Here is a 15,235-nt window from a genome sequence, read left to right on the forward strand (position 1 = left end):
CACCGAGCACCTGTTACATGTTTACGAGATATGACGACATTCGACACGTTTTCCCACCTGCATCTACGACACCGAGAAAGACGCGACGTGTTTTAGCGCAAGACCTGGACCTCGCGGTTTGGTAAACGTCTCTCCCATCAAGATGCTTTTGTTTCTGGACAAGACGCGGGCTTGGGTCGCGAGGGTTCAGAGAACGCCCGCGCGGCGGCTATTTTCATCCAGGATTTTCAAAGAAAAGTAAAACAATTGTAGAGTTTGACCCGTACTTGGGAGGGGGCTCACCCACCAGGCTCACGGAGAAAGGCGGGAAGGACAAAAAAAAGAGTCGGCTGGTCGCCTGGTTGGATACAAAAAGTGTTCCTTTTTTTCGTTCTTTCGTTTCTTGCGAGGAGTACGACGGCGTTGCGATGGGCGGTCTGAGTTTCCTCGGGACAGGACGCTTGCCTACTTTTTACCGCCCGTCTCGGCCCATCGCTGGTATTTTTTTCTTCTCTTCCCCCCTCTGTCGTTTCCCCCCGTTCGCCGGTTTCTGAGGCGTGGCCAGCTGCGCGGTGGCCATCATTGCGTTTCCGGCTGTGGCAGGCTCGCAACGAAAGGGGAGGAGGAGGTTTGTTTGCGTCGTGGTTCGTGCTTTTCCGGGCCGCGGATCGACGCGTGGGGGATATTTTGCAAGTAGTAGACGGTGAAGGTATAGAGCACAAGAGCGCAACAGAGAGTCCGGGAGGACCCTGGACCCGATCGATCGACAAGGCATGAAGGAACCGGAGATGCGATTTTTCCCTGTGGACGTGGCTGCCACCGATGAGTGATATATATATATATATTGAACACTCGCCCGTTTGCGCAGGGTCTTGGGCAGTCTCCTTTTAGATCTTTTCATACATGCAGTGTGTGCACACCCGATACTGATACTGAAGGTCCGATGATGCGCAGCCGTAGCAAAGCAAGCTTTTCAAGGTAGTAACGTACGTCTCGTTTCAGTCTGCTCGGTCAGTCCAGTCCAGTCCAGTCCAGCCCTATTTCCTGACGAGCATGTTCCACAAGTCGGCTATCCACGCCAGCGAGCTCCTCACCCTCGCCGCCGCCGCCAGCGCCCTCACATAGCGGTACGTAAACGTCTCGACCTCGTCGTAGTCGCCAGCGTAGCACTCCCACGCGGCCCGTCCCCCGCCCTTGCCCTTGCCTTGCTGCTGGTGCTGTTGGTGCTGCTGGTGCTCCGCGTCGACGTCGCTGCTGCTGCTTACCCCCTCCCACTCCTGCACGGGCACCTCGCCCGGCAGGCCGTCGCGCAGGCGCGGCCCCACGAGCAGCGCGCGGCCGGCGATGCCGTGGTCGGCGACGAGCCGGGTGGCAGCGTCGACCACGTCTGGGATGGAGGCGCCGCCGGCGCCGCCGCTGAGGAGCGCGGCCTCGGCGAAGGTGGGGAGCATGCGGCTTCCGGCGACGTAGTACGGCGCGAGCATGTTGACGCGCAGCTGCGCGGCTTCTTCTTCTTCTACTCCCCCTCCTTCTCCTCCTTCTCCGTCGCCGCTGCCACCGCCACTACCGCTGGAGCCGTTGTTGCCGCTGCCGCTGACGCGCAGAAACGCCGTGGCGCGCAGCGTGCGAAAGAGTCCCGCGACGGCGTGCTTGGACATGGTGTAGTGCGTCTGTCCGGCAAAGGGGCTGATGGAGGCGACGGACCCGATGAGCAGGAGGCACTTGTCCCCGCCGCGAACGGGACCGCGACCGCTGCGGCTGCTGCTGCCGAGCGAGAGGTAGTGCAGGGCCAGGTGGGTCGTGTACGTGACGCCCACGATGTTGACCTCGAGGGTGCGCGTGTCGGGCTTGGAGATCCGGCCCGTGGAGGGGTCCGGGCGGGGGTTCTCGAACCGGTAGCTCTCGCTGGCGTTGATGATGCCCGCGTTGGGGACCACGATGTCAATCTCCCCTTGTTGTCCTTCTGTTCCTGCTGCTGCTGTTCCTGCTCCTCCTTCCGCCGCTGCCGTCGCTGCTGTTGCTCCTCTTCTTCCTCCGCCGCCGCCCCGACGGGGGCTCAGCCTCGCCGCCGTCTCAAAGAGCGCGACCTGCTCGTCCCAGTCCGTCACGTCGCAGCGCTGGTAGTGGAACGTCTGCGCCGGGTGCGCGGCGCGCAGACCCGCGACGAGGCGCTCGCCCGCGGCGTCGTCGACGTCGCCGATAAAGACGTGCGCGCCGTGCGTGGCCCAGGCCCGGACCATGCTGGCGCCGAGGCCGTTGGCGCCGCCCGTGATGAGCACGACCTTGCCACGTAGGGTCGACGGGTCGTAGCCCTTGGACATGTCGATGGGGGCCGACTGCCGAATCACGGGCTTGAGGTCGTGGGCTGCTGCTGCTGCCATGGCTGCTTTCTGCTTGACGCTTGCTGGTATGCTGTTGCTTGCCGCTGCTGGCTGTTCACAAAGTACGTGGTATTTTCTCCACCACTACCACCACGACGATCTTGTGCCTCGCCCTCGCCTCGCCTCGTTAGTGTCGTCGAGCCGTGCCGCTCGCGTCAAGGGGACAAGCGTTTTAGTGCGGGAAACTCCTAGCAAGATAAGAGCAGGTGGTGACAAGAAGAAGAAGAAGAAGCCGTCACGACGATGACGACGACGACGACGACGATGACGCGGACGTTGAAAGCCCGCTGAGCATGTGCAATCCGTTCGGTCCGTGCGTGCGTGCAACTCAGCTGGGCAGCATCATTCTAGGAAAATTCGCATGCATTGCCCTGTCGCGACAGGGCTGTGGAATCAATCACGACCTGTTGTCGTGCCTCGCTCTCTCTCTCGCTCTCTCTCTCCTCTTGCAGTCAGCCCTTTCGGCAGTGTGTGGCCTGGGCCTAGTACGTAGGTAGGTTGCTGGTCGAGCCGCATAGTTAGTAACGTAATAAATAGCGTGCAAGCCACACGGATCCGTTATCCAGGCCCACGGTGCGCGCGTTGAGGTTTCACAGCCTCTGGCCCAATATTTTTTTCCTTTCTTCATTTTCTGGGCTGAAACCCGTGCGGAAAGCGGAACCTGGGAGTCTTATTCGGAACAGTCGGTACCAAGCTGCACTGCCCATTGTATTTACATACATACAGGTCAGCGGGATGGTGTGGTATACTTATTGCGTTGAAGGTTTGTCCATGAGATGCTTCGCGCGGTGACATGAGATGTCTAAATGACCGAAACGCTGGAGCTCGTGGCTGAGCAATTTGGAGCTCCATCTAGCAAGCCTCCACTTCAGCTGTCCAGCCGTGCGTGGCAAGCTGACGAGAGCCAAGTAGCTCCATATTACATAGTAACCTAGTTACGTAGTACGGAGTACAGGTGTGATTTTAGCACTAACATTGTCATCGCCCAGGCGAAAGATACGGCAGGCCTAGGGCGAGCTATCATGCTTACGTAGAACAAGCAACACGAGTAAGTTGATGCCTTCACATCCTGATAGCTCGTGCCACGAGGCTCTTTGACAGGGACTGGTCGATGGAGTGGCACATGCCCGGGGGGGCCGGGGGGGGGCATCTTCGAGACAACCCCGTCAGCAGAATTCTGAACGCGGGGTCCAACTACTTCGTGCACGGCACGACTTGCCACAATGGCCACCGCGGCGTGGACGAGACCCGAGCTGCTACCTACGCCAGAGGGCCATGCAGCATCCTGGACGAGGGGCGTTCTGTAGCCGTGTCAACTGCACCCGTCCTCCGCAAACACCTGCCCGGACCCTGCCGCGCGGGTGCACACGGTTGCTCCGACAAAGACTCGTGAGACGCCTCAAAATGCCACGGCGAACTGACAGGGCCAAGCTTTCGCTAGCGTTGGCTCGTTGGTCGGCTGGCTGGCGAACCAGGGGGGTGATCTCGAGGTGCATGCAGCGGATGGCGTTGTCGCAGTGGTACTGGTGGTGGGCCAGACCTCGCCATCACCAACAGCACTTGTTGGGGCTCCATCATGTTTGGTGGGCTATCAGAGGGGCAACGAGCTTGAACTGCCGTTGATGAGCATCAACGAGTGGCTTGGCATAGAGGGCCAGCCCGCCATCCGGAGAGGTGATGGCACCAAGATGCGACCCGACTGACGGAGCCGAGGGGCGGGTGACGGAAGAGGGCACCACTCACCAGGCTCGAGGTGGGTGCCGTGGGCGACTGTGCCTTGCAGCGACAAACACGAGAACATGGCTGGCCACGGCAGCCGTTTGGATCCGAGGGCGGGGGCGGCGACTGTCACGTCGACGACCGGGGTATCAGTCGAGATTCAGCGGCGGAGGTCTTCATGGCGACTCATAGCCTGGCTTTGCGCACATGATATACATGCTGCTTCGGGCGGCGGCGGCGGTTGCGGTTGCGGTTGCGGTTGCGGTTGCTGCTGCTGCTGCTGCTGCTGCTGCTGCTACTGCGCGGTGCAGACGGACATTCAGGGCGGGCGACCGCGGGGACATCCCTGGCAATGGTTGCGGCTTATCGTCCACGAGTTGAGTCCAATACTGCAGCGGACCAGCCAGAGCTCGCCAGGCGTTGTGGAGGAGTGTGACAGAGCCAGGGTGAGGATGAGTTCACAGCAGTGCACATGCGGCGCCAGCCAATGGCACGACCATGGACAAGGAGTTGAAGAGCTCCGCGCCGCTCGATCCATGCGTCCAGAGGCCCGCGGAGCCGCAAAACGGACTCAAGTCGCGAGCTGCGCCTCTTGGCCGCTGGCCCCAGCCCCCAGCCGGGGTCACGGGCAAAGCTTGGGTGCCTGGCACAGCAGGTATTTGGGTGTCGAATCTCGCGGAACAGTCCCCCAGGTATCTGACCCAAAAAGCCACGACGGCCACCGCCAAAAAGCAAGAGTCGGAGCTTGCCCGCCCCATATCTGGCTGCCGTTGGGGCGAATAGGATTACACGCAATCATGCCGCGCTGGTGGTCCTTCTTGAGCTCCGGTGCTGTGACAGGCAGCTCGATGGATGGGATGTAGCGGACCCAAGCGGCCAAGCCCCCCCCCCCCCCCCATCACAGGCAGCGAGCCGGCTGTCGCACAAAGGTGCGACGACTCTTGCGGGACACCTTCGGTGAACTTTTGACGGGCGTCAAAGCATGTGGTCGGGTTAGCCGACCGATGGAGCAATGTGCCGTCAGCCACCGGAGCCGTTTCCGGCCGCAGCCCCCAAGAGCCTGGCGGCATCTCGATGGGGAGGGGGGCGTGCGCCTCGCGCAGGGTGCCAGTGAGGCGGCTGCCACATGTCGTCTGTCGTAGGTCTGTCGGTCGGTCGAGGTCGCTGCCCACCGGTTCTCCCCCGTCTGTCATCAAAGAAAGATCCCAGCCGCACATTCGGGTCAGCAGATAATGTCGGCGGCGGTAGCTTCTGCTCGGTCCGGAACCGGGAAATTTACGTACGAGGGCTTCAGCCGCGCGGCGTGGCCATCCCACGCCACGGATCAGCTCTTTGTCGAGCATCAAAGTCCAGCCGGCCCGCAAAGCGCAATGGGAACCGCTTGATACACTTGGTATAATCTGGGGGTGCACAGCACCAACATCAAACGGCTGAGCGGTGGGGTCCAGAGGTGTCGTGATGCGGAACGGCTGCGCAGCACGGGCATGTGGTGAAGGACAGCGGATCTGGAATGCGGTCCATCAGCATATCGAGGTTTGGGTCCTGCAGCCGTGATGATGGCGGGCGCCATTGCGGAGCACGTTGTGGGTGGAAGAGACGGGGCAAGCTCCAAGAGTTCTGATCGGAGGAAGGTCGATGACCGATGGTGGCGGTGGTGATGGCGGCTGTTGGTGCATCCATCGACGAGGGAGGCCGTGATCGGGAAATAGTGTCAAGCCAAGCAGGGCAGGAGCTACCCCCGGCCAGGCCTGCTGTTGCGGATGTGCGAGTAGGCTGGCTGGGGACGCTCCCCGCGGAAGCGGCAGCGGCCCCGTGGCGGGGGTCGCCGTGGAAGCACTGACTGGGAGAGCTGGAACCACTCAGCGACGGGATCGCCTCCATCATTCTCAGGATTGAGAGGAGTCCAGGCTGAGGACCTAGGTATTGAGCTCCACAGCAGTGGCGCACATCGTGTAGTATTACTGCACCGAGTTTATGAACTAACCACCATACAGTATAGTATATGTGCAAGTGCTTCCTCTCGCGAGATCCAACAGGGCTTCTGAACGAACCGCGTGAACAAAGGCAAGAGGGAAAGATGAAACAATGGACGCTTGATTTCGCCCACCCTCGTGTGCTGCTGCGGCAGCCAGGCGGGCGGTGTCAGCCCTGCCACAAACTGAGGGAAGCGGTGCTGTCCATGGAGGCAGCTCTAATAAGGTGAGAGTCCAAGAAAGCCCCCAGCTACAGTGGAGGTATGTAGCTGCCAGCTGGGACGGGGCCACATGGAGTGCTGTAGGTTGCCAGTCCCCCAAAGGTTGTCAAAACCTGAAGGGCCTGCGTGCCCCGGTAGGGGTTCTAATTCTTGGTGCACCAGGACCCCTCGGTGCAACGCCACCCGTTCACTGCCCGTGGACTGCCGGGTAGGGAGCCAGAGCCCTGGAGCGGCGTGCCGTGAAATGGACGGCAAGTGGCACATCGGCGGCCGTGGGGGCTACCCCAGGGCATGCCGCTGTACGGTCAAGCCCTCAGTCGGCCCCCCCCCCCAAGACCCTCCACTTACTCCCGTCAGTGCCCGGTATGGAAGGTTCCACCCACTGCCGGCTCCCGTGCGCCCCGTGCATTGCGGCCGCGAGGGCGCTCCCGCAAGGGGACCTAAGGAGCTCTGGAGAGCCCTGGGCTGGAGCGTCAGTGGGCTGCCCATGCACGGGCAGGTATGAAATTCGACCCATCTGCACATATACTCCTATACGCTCAGTAATTACTACCGTTACGAGGAAGGTTCCTTCAATTCCATACTCTTCCCCTCCGACGAATGCCTCAATGTGCGCTCTCCACAGCATGGGCGACGCTGAAAGCCTCTCGTAGCTAATGCGCAGCAGACGGCTTCTGAGCAGTATGGCCACGTGTTTGTGCGGTCTGGCCAGATTCGACGCCGTGTACGAGAGCTTCAAGCACGTACGAGCTGAGCTACACTATCGGGCCGCTACTTCGTGTAGTCACCATATTGGCGTGGTGCGAGTCTATCGTGGCATTCGTCATGGCGGGCTGCAGCTTTGCGGACACTCGTCATTCTACCAGTGGCAGCCCAAGTGCATACCTCGTTGTGTACGTACTTTGCATTCGCACCTGCACCAGCCATCGTCCCTGGCAGACCCGTCATGGGCGCAGGAAAACAACATACATGATGCCATGCTCAAGCTCGCCCAAGTCAAGAACCCGAGGCTCAGAAGCGCAAGCGTGAGTCTCTGCACGGCAGGGTCCTCGCCGCCCGCCTGCCCACGGCTTGATAGGATGCCTGCCCCCCTCCCTCGCGGCACGGCGGGCTTCACCGGTCCTGCAGAGTCCCTGCGACGTCCCCTCACCATGCGGCCTGCGGGCAGGTGCCGGCGACACGGCGCCAGACTTTCTGTCCAGGGTCAGGAGACGAGCGAGGGATGGATGAAAAAGGGGGAGACGTGGCTCCTGTCGCAGCTGCTGCGGTTCAAAACGGTGCGCCTGGACGGACCGAGACGAGACAGGGTCGAGGCACGACCTGATTGATGCTGGTGTCAAGAGGGGGCAGACCATTTTCCTGCGGATGAGCAAGCCACGATCGGTCCTCTGTCGACGACGACGACGACGACGACGACGACGCATATGTACATATGCATGCATGTAAGCCCACTGCCAGCATCTGCCACGCCTAGATGTGCAGCTGCAGCGCCAGTCCACCGCCACAAGCAGGTCGACTGCGCCAGACCGCACCGCGACGACGATGCACGGCGATGCACGTGTCACGATGCTGGGCCCGGTTTTGTCCGCCAGCCTTTTGGCGCTGCTTCTGAATGCCATTTCGAGCAAGCCACATGCCTAGGGCACGACCGGCGCGCCGGGCGTAAGCAGTTGTCATGGATCACGGCTTGCCGCCGCGAGCGCGCGCCGTCTGCGTTCGCTTGCTTCCCGCGGTGCGAGACACTAGAAAGAAGAAGAGGAAGAGGAGCAGCAGCAGCAGTACTAGCAGCAAGAGGAGGGAGAGGAGGAACAGGAGGAACAGGATGTGGTACACAAAGTGCGACGAGCCCACTTCGCACAACGAGGTCGTCTCTCGTATGACACGAACAAGACTTACAACACGCGCCGTGTGCGCGCACTCTCGCCAGCGGTGGGGCGACCACCTCGTCGTCGTCGTCGTCGTCGTCGCCGCCGTCGCCGTCGCCGTCTCGCTCCACCCGCCCGACTGGGTCCCTTGGATCGATCACTCTCCACACACTTTATCAGGTCATCAAACGGGGCATGACATGGGTGGAGGAAACACTAGCATCATCACCAGGGACGCACGACGATAGGACCACCGCGTGGCGCGCGGTCCCTCCTTCTCCTCTTCCTCCTCCTCATGGCCCCCCTTCCTTCCCCCGGGGAGGGTCCGCGTCTAAATCGGGGCGCCCACTCGCTCTGCCCTGGTCCGGCTGGCCTGGCCTAGCATGGCCTGCACGGCGAGCTTCACTACTAACGTACCCCCGAATGCCGTCCCTGACAGAACAAAGTGCAGGTCCGGAATAGTTGTCGTCTACCGCCGCCGCCGTCCCTTGAGAGAGGACCTGGGACACACGCATGTCGTATGTCTGGTGGCTGCAGCAACGGAGCGACGCTCTGACGCCCACGTCGCTCGAAACACGGCGTCCGTCGGCCCTCTGGGCTCTGAGTGGCCCGCTGCCGAATCGGGGGCCGGAAACGAGCAACAGGGGCAGGGCTCCAATGGGAAGCAAATGGAGGGGGGAAGCCCACGGGCAGGAAAGATGGGAAAGGCGGGCGGGACGACAGACGCCTGTTGTCTGTCAGCGGACGCGCGTGACGACCGAGGCCCGCGCTCGCTCGCTGACCACGGACCGGCGACGCGGGACGAGGCTCGGCAGAGACGCCAGGCGCTCTGCCCACTTGGCTCATCTACTGGCCTATCATCTTATTTGGTACGGATTGCATGGGAAGGTGCCGAGTTGGCTGGCGTGCCTTGCCAGTTCGTACCTCACTTGCCGCTTTGGTGTCGAACCATGACCACTGCAATGTAGGCATGCTAGGCTCGAGTCAACTTTTGGGCGCGCACGAATGCATTTTAGGATTGGCAAGCGCGCGCAGCAGGTACATGAGCATGGTAGTAAACATGCGCAGGTACAGCGCTTATTGCTCGAAAAGTACTAACGCAGCCCGAGAGTCGAACGACGACGACCACACAAGGGACACTTGGGATATTTAGCATTTTGCGCCAAACCTTGGCCCACTGCGCGTCGCTCCAATCCCTCTCGTCCATTCATCCATCCATCCATCTTTGTGCTATTCCATCCACGCCACGTCGTCCGTCTGCTGCGCTGCCCTCGTGTCGCGAGCAGTTTTGACTTTTGGCTCGAGGCGTTCAGGCGGGTGCCCCTCCGATGCGCTCGCGCTCCGATTGGGCAGGGCGGCGCGGCGGAGCGGAACCTGGGAGAGCTGCCACCCAAGAGGAGCCACTGCCAGTGCTGTACCCATGCCATGCCATGCCACCCCCGGGACACACACCACCACCCGCGCCGCCGCCGGCGAGCTTCAGTCCCAGGGCAGGGCAGGACAGGGCAGGGCAGGGCACTCGCAGGGCAGGGCGGGCGGGCGGGCTCCCCTACCTACCTTGGCTTGGCAAGCTTTAGCGTGCATGGCACCCCCCCTCCCCTTCCCTTCTTGCTGGTTGTCTGGCTGCTGTTGGGGGTTGGGAGGGGAGGGCAGGGCAGAGCATCGAAGTGCAGCCAGCCTGCAGCCGAAGAAGCGGGCCCCATGCCACTTGCTACCGCTACACCCCGTTCCAGCTCTGTCGGCCCCCCCTCCCCCCCCCATCTTGTTGTCTCCTCGGATGGGCCCCCAAGACGCGACGCTCGCGGTTGTCGTGGTCGTTGTCGTCGTCTACAGTAGTAGTAGTTGTCGTCGACGTCTTGCGTGCACTTGGATCCCTCGTGTTAAACTTGTCCATGGCTGGCACATGGGCATTTTCACATTTCCCCCTCTTGCATCACCAGACGAGCCGCCGCTTGTGTTTTGCACGTCTGCGAGTACGGGAGCATCGATCGTGCGGCCAAGAAAGAGTCCATCGCCTCTCGTCGTCTTCTGTCACTCGGCTGCTGGCTCCCATCACCGCCTCAATATTACCATCTCGCGTCGTCGTCGTCGTCGCATTCGAGCAATAACACGCACATAAGTAGGTACTACCACCATACCTCCTCATCTACCTTGCCTTACAAGAAACCAAGACCTCCCGACGCCACAGCGCGTGACGGCAAAACAACAACGCTTGACTCAGTCCGCCCTCGGACCGGGCCAGCATCCATCAACCATCAGTCAAGACCTTATTAGGTGCAGTGTGTTACAGTGCCTCCGCAAGGCAAGCAAGGAGAGCTTCTCGGCTGGTGTAAGTCTAGTCGAGGTACTTTTGCACACCAACAGGCGCCTGTGCTACAGAAGAAGTACTTATCGACCGACTCGTCGCGGTGGTTCCTTCCTCCCCCCCTTTGACGAACCGGCTCGAGTGAAGCAAGTGCCTGCGACAACAGACTGCGCAGGGGCCCAGCAAGGCACTCTGCGCACACACACACACACTCACTCTTTCACCCACTCACCACCACGAACTCAACCACACCCTGCGACACGCACACGGCTCGTCCATCCACTCGCCCACCCATCACTGGTCAGTCTCCCAATCCAGAACCCCCCTTCCTCTTTTCCCCTTCCCCTCCCCCATCTCACTCACCTTGGGCGTGGTGGGGCCCCTCCCTCGATGGCTTTCGGGACCAGTGCCAGGCTTGCTCGCCAGGTGCCAGGCCAGGCTCTGGGTGTCTCTGCTGCAGAGGCTGGCTTGCTGGGGTGCTGGGCCGCCCCCCCCCCGGGTCTCAAAGGGCTGGGGCCGCTACCACCAGTGCTGCTGCTTCTGCTTCTGCTTCTGCTGCAACTGCTACCTCTAGTAGTACTGTCTCGCTGCCTCTCTCTCTCTTCTTGTCTCTCATCAATCACCTCGTCCCCTCCCCCCGGGTCCGCCCCGTTCATCCACCATCCATCCATCCACCATCCACACATCCACGCATCCACCCTCCACCATCCACACATCCATGCCATCCTCGTCCTCCTCCACCACCCTCACCCTCCCAGTGCTGCCATCCGTCCACTCACCAATCACCAGGCCCAGCCCGATTCCAGCCCCAGTCCCATCTGGTGCAAGCCTCGAACAAGGCGACCCGGACCCGGCTGCCGTCCCCCATCCCCATCCCCATCCCCATCCCGATTGCTGACTGCCTGGCCGGGTATTAGCCTGACTCCTCTCACCTCTCGCTCGCTCTCTCTGACTCTGAGAGGGTGGTGGCTGTTGTCTGTGGTGTCCGTGTCCCTCTCTCTACCTGCCTGGGCTGCCTGCCCGCCTGCCTGCCTGCCTGCCTGCCCGCCCGCCCGCCTGTCCTGTCCTCTGCGCGCGCGCGCGACAGCAGCAGCACAGCACGTCTCTTCCTCAAACACCACACCAACTCTCCTGCGCCCCCCCTTCCAAAACCTCGCCGCTCCTCCGTCTGCCCCGGTCCCCCCGGTCTCGTCTCAACTCAACGCGCCACGCGGGTACATACTTTAACCAGTATTGTTGCCCCCCCGGTGCTTTTTGCTTTCCTCGTCGTCGCGACCGATTATACATCCTCTCTCGACCCCGGCTCTCCCTTCCTCAACTTGCGTCGCGACACCGCACCGCGCCTCTTGCCTCCGATCCAGGCTGCAAGCAATCTCGCGCATTTGGTCGCGCCTCTCATCTCGTCAGCGACACCCGCGCAGTGACCAACGTTGCGCATTAGGCGCCCGTCCATCATTCAGCACCCTCGTCCGCAGCTCCTGTTACCACCGACGCGACCACCACGCCCACTGCCACTACTGCCGCTGCTGCAACCGCCGCCACCACCACCACCTCTCTCTGGCTGCGACATCGACCGCCACCCGCGCATCTCCTCACCACGCCTCGCCTCGCCTCGCCTCCGTCGACGCTCGCCGTGCGCGCCGCTTACCCTGACCGCCAGCAATAGGAATCGCGCGGATCTCGACCGTCAACCTCCGGCGGCCTGCACGTAATCGCTCGTCTGCCGTCTGCCCTTAGGCTAGTCCGCCGCCGACGCCACATCGCACGCCGCGCGCAGACCGCATCGCATCGCATCGCATCTGACCGAGTGCGCCGCAGGACTTGCCTCTCACGCCGCGCCTATTCCGCACGCCAGCGTCGCTGCCGTCGCATCCCGTCCCCCCCGGTCGCTGTTGTCGCGTCGCCGGTCCCGTCGCCTCCTGTCGCGACGTGCGGCGGACGACCCGCGATAGCGTTGATTTCACGTCGCATAATCGTCGCATTTTCAACTCGTCGGGGTCTCTTGTCGCAACGAAATCGACACAATTCGCGTCCGAATCCGCACATGCACCCGCTCCCTGGGACATGAATACTGAGCAGAGTGTACCTTCGTCCCACCCACTGCCGCCCGGTACTACTGCCGCTGTCGCGTCTACGACACAGCTGCATTCCAACCGCGCAAGCCCGTTTCTCCCCACCAACACCAACACCGACAAGGGAGGCATGGCCGCCACTGGCTTCATGCCCGCGTCTCAGGCCTTCCGGCCGACTCCGCCGGCGCAGTCGCCCTACCCGCTCAACATGTCGGCCGCCTACCTGTTCGAGCGCGAGCCGCTCAAGCCCATCGGCGCCCCCTTCTCGAAGTCGCCCTCGCCCATGGTCCGCGTCCTCATTCGCCGTCTGCCGCTCAATACGTCGGAAGAGTCACTGCGCCTCATGGTGGTATGGTCAAAGGAGCTCGCCGACGTCGAGCTGCTACCCGTGGAGAAGTCCGAAGACGAAGGGTTCCGATCTGCCCTACTCCGCTTTCGAAGCATGGCCGGCGCCATGGAAGCCAAGAACATGTTGGACGGTCGATCAAACATCTCCAAGGATGCCGAAATGATTGTGGAAATCTTGTCGTCGAGCCCTATTGCTGCCCGCCGCCATGTCACTGAGGCTCCGTCTTCGACCTCGACGTCCTCCACGGCGTCCTCCGGCCCGGGCTCGCGGCAGCCCTCGCGTTTCAACGGCATGTTCCCACCTGTTGACAAGCTGTCGCCGACTGCCGGTGGCGCGTTTCCGACGCAGCACGACTTCCTGAACGCAGATCCCGGTGCCAACTACCAGAGCATCTTCTCGGCCCAGTCCCCCATTGGGAACCACTTGTCTGATCGCACTCGCATCTCGGGAAAGTCTCTCATCAACAACGACTTTGGCGACGATGATGAGACCAGTGACTTGCTCAAGGACCCTGTGGCCTACGCAGAGAGCGGTTCCAACTCCCAGAGGAGGGCAACCGCGCCACAGATTCCCATCGGCCGCATGGCAAACTTGTCGCTCAATACTGGCGGCGGCAGTAATGCGCCAGGCCCGTCATCGCTTCCCCAGTATATGAGCCCGATATCGCCAATCAACGGCGGCCCGGGTCCCGGGCTTGGATACCCGACCGGCGGCCACAGCTATCAGCCAAGGCACAACTTCCCACCAGTCAATCCGGCCGATCAGAACCCGCCCTGCAACACGCTTTACGTCGGAAACCTGCCCATCGATACTTCGGAAGAAGAGCTGAAGGCTATGTTTTCCAAGCAGCGGGGCTACAAGAGACTCTGTTTCCGCACGAAGCAGAATGGCCCGATGTGCTTTGTTGAATTCGAGGACATTTCGTTTGCGACAAAGGCGCTTCACGAACTATATGGCCATCCGCTGCATAACAGCGTCAAGGGAGGCATCCGCCTAAGCTTTTCCAAGAACCCCCTGGGCGTTCGATCGGGGCAGGCCCCTGGCCAAAGCTCGTCCAACTCCATGAACGGCATGAACGGAATGGTCAACGCCAACAACAACGGGTTTACGACGGCGCACGGTCCGCCTCCGGGTCTCTCTGCCCCGCCCGGCCTCGGTTCGGGCGGCCGCGGAAATTTCAATGTGGCAGCGTCCATGAACACAGGTGGAAGTCATCAGCATCACATGCCTGCCAGTTTCCAAGCTACACCCAATCATCCCTGGAACACTCCAATCTACAGCAACGGGGTGGCGACCGGACCCAGCGGCCCCGGCCAGTCCAACTCGAGTTATCTTCCTCGACATATGATGGGTAGATAGGCGGCGCGCGCGCGCGCATCAGCTGCAGGTCGCACAGGCCGGTGGTGTCTTGGGTCGTGTACTAAGGATGCCCCCCCAAGGCTGACCCTCGTCCTGCTGACCCTTTGTCAAACCGTGGCGCTTACAGCTGGATGTGGCCGGGTCGCCGCCTGTCCGTGATATTCGACATGTCTTTTTCATTTTCATTTTCATTTTTGGCTGAGACGGATTTGTTTTACTACGAAGTGGAGTGATTGGGTTTTCCGCCTTGGGTGTCTCGGAGGCCAAGTCTCGCCGAGCGCCCTGGGATTTTTTGCAGGTCCGACAAGAGTTGGCGCAGCCCTTACCCGGTGGCGTCCTTGCTCATCATGGGGTCTGCAATTCGGAGCTACTAGGCTCTGCCACCGGGACCGACTACAAGCGAGGGACGTACCGGAGCATCCGTGCCGGATAGTATATCGCTGTGGGCTTGAGGACAGCGACACACAACAGCGGATACATTGCAATGGAGTTTTGGCGGCTTTGGATAAGAGCATTACGCGATACAGCCATCGATTTACGGCACCTCATTTTCGCAGGCTGGCGTAGGAGGCTCGGCTTTCGTTGATTTGCTTCATCGTGCGCAATGAATACCCAAAGCCTTGGACATTCCGGATTCGCTACGACGGCGCTCGTGGAGGGATCCAAAAGAACGCCGACTGGTTTCATCATTGCAAGAAAAGTCAAGGGACTGAAAAAACAAAGGTACAAAAAAAAGGGCGATTAAGCTCGGAAAAGATACCATTCGGCTGGTGTTTTAAGAGACGGTGGGCTTGAGATATCAACGGGAATGGAATGGAGCATGCAACGGCAAGAGTTTGGGATGAGCATTGGGTAAGGCATCGCATTACACCCGACAAGGGAGGGTTATGGAACGAGGCAAAGACCCGGGCACGTCTTCTCCTGCATTCGTGGCATAGGAGGCTAGGTGTCAGCATTTGTCGGTTCTCGGCATCGGGTGGGCAAGATCACGCATGAGCGATCTACTTGGCCG

General features: G+C 61.2%; 2 protein-coding genes across 2 annotated transcripts; one reads left to right on the plus strand and one right to left on the minus strand.

The window, feature by feature from the left end:
- Nucleotides 1-818: 818 nt before the first annotated feature.
- JDV02_010061 (uncharacterized protein) lies at nucleotides 819-3,484 on the minus strand. Its single transcript, XM_047991774.1, has 2 exons — nucleotides 3,391-3,484; nucleotides 819-3,291 (listed from the first exon to the last, which is right to left on the minus strand). The coding sequence occupies exon 2, from the start codon at nucleotides 2,358-2,360 to the stop codon at nucleotides 1,017-1,019; it is 1,344 nt and encodes a 447-aa protein (XP_047847787.1). The 5' UTR covers nucleotides 2,361-3,291; nucleotides 3,391-3,484; the 3' UTR covers nucleotides 819-1,016.
- A 9,023-nt stretch (nucleotides 3,485-12,507) lies between these two features.
- WHI3 (cell cycle RNA binding protein whi3) lies at nucleotides 12,508-14,223 on the plus strand (the record flags this gene model as incomplete). Its single annotated transcript, XM_047991775.1, has 1 exon — nucleotides 12,508-14,223. One exon carries the CDS (start codon nucleotides 12,508-12,510, stop codon nucleotides 14,221-14,223), a length of 1,716 nt encoding a protein of 571 aa, XP_047847788.1.
- Nucleotides 14,224-15,235: the final 1,012 nt, after the last annotated feature.

This window comes from Purpureocillium takamizusanense, chromosome 11, assembly GCF_022605165.1.
Source record: "Purpureocillium takamizusanense chromosome 11, complete sequence".
NCBI classification, from domain to species: Eukaryota; Fungi; Ascomycota; class Sordariomycetes; order Hypocreales; family Ophiocordycipitaceae; genus Purpureocillium; species Purpureocillium takamizusanense.

What these genes read in the sequence shown, in the direction of transcription:
- JDV02_010061 (XM_047991774.1), bottom strand. Translation starts at nt 2,360, where the DNA reads ATGGCAGCAGCAGCAGCCCACGACCTCAAGCCCGTGATTCGGCAGTCG.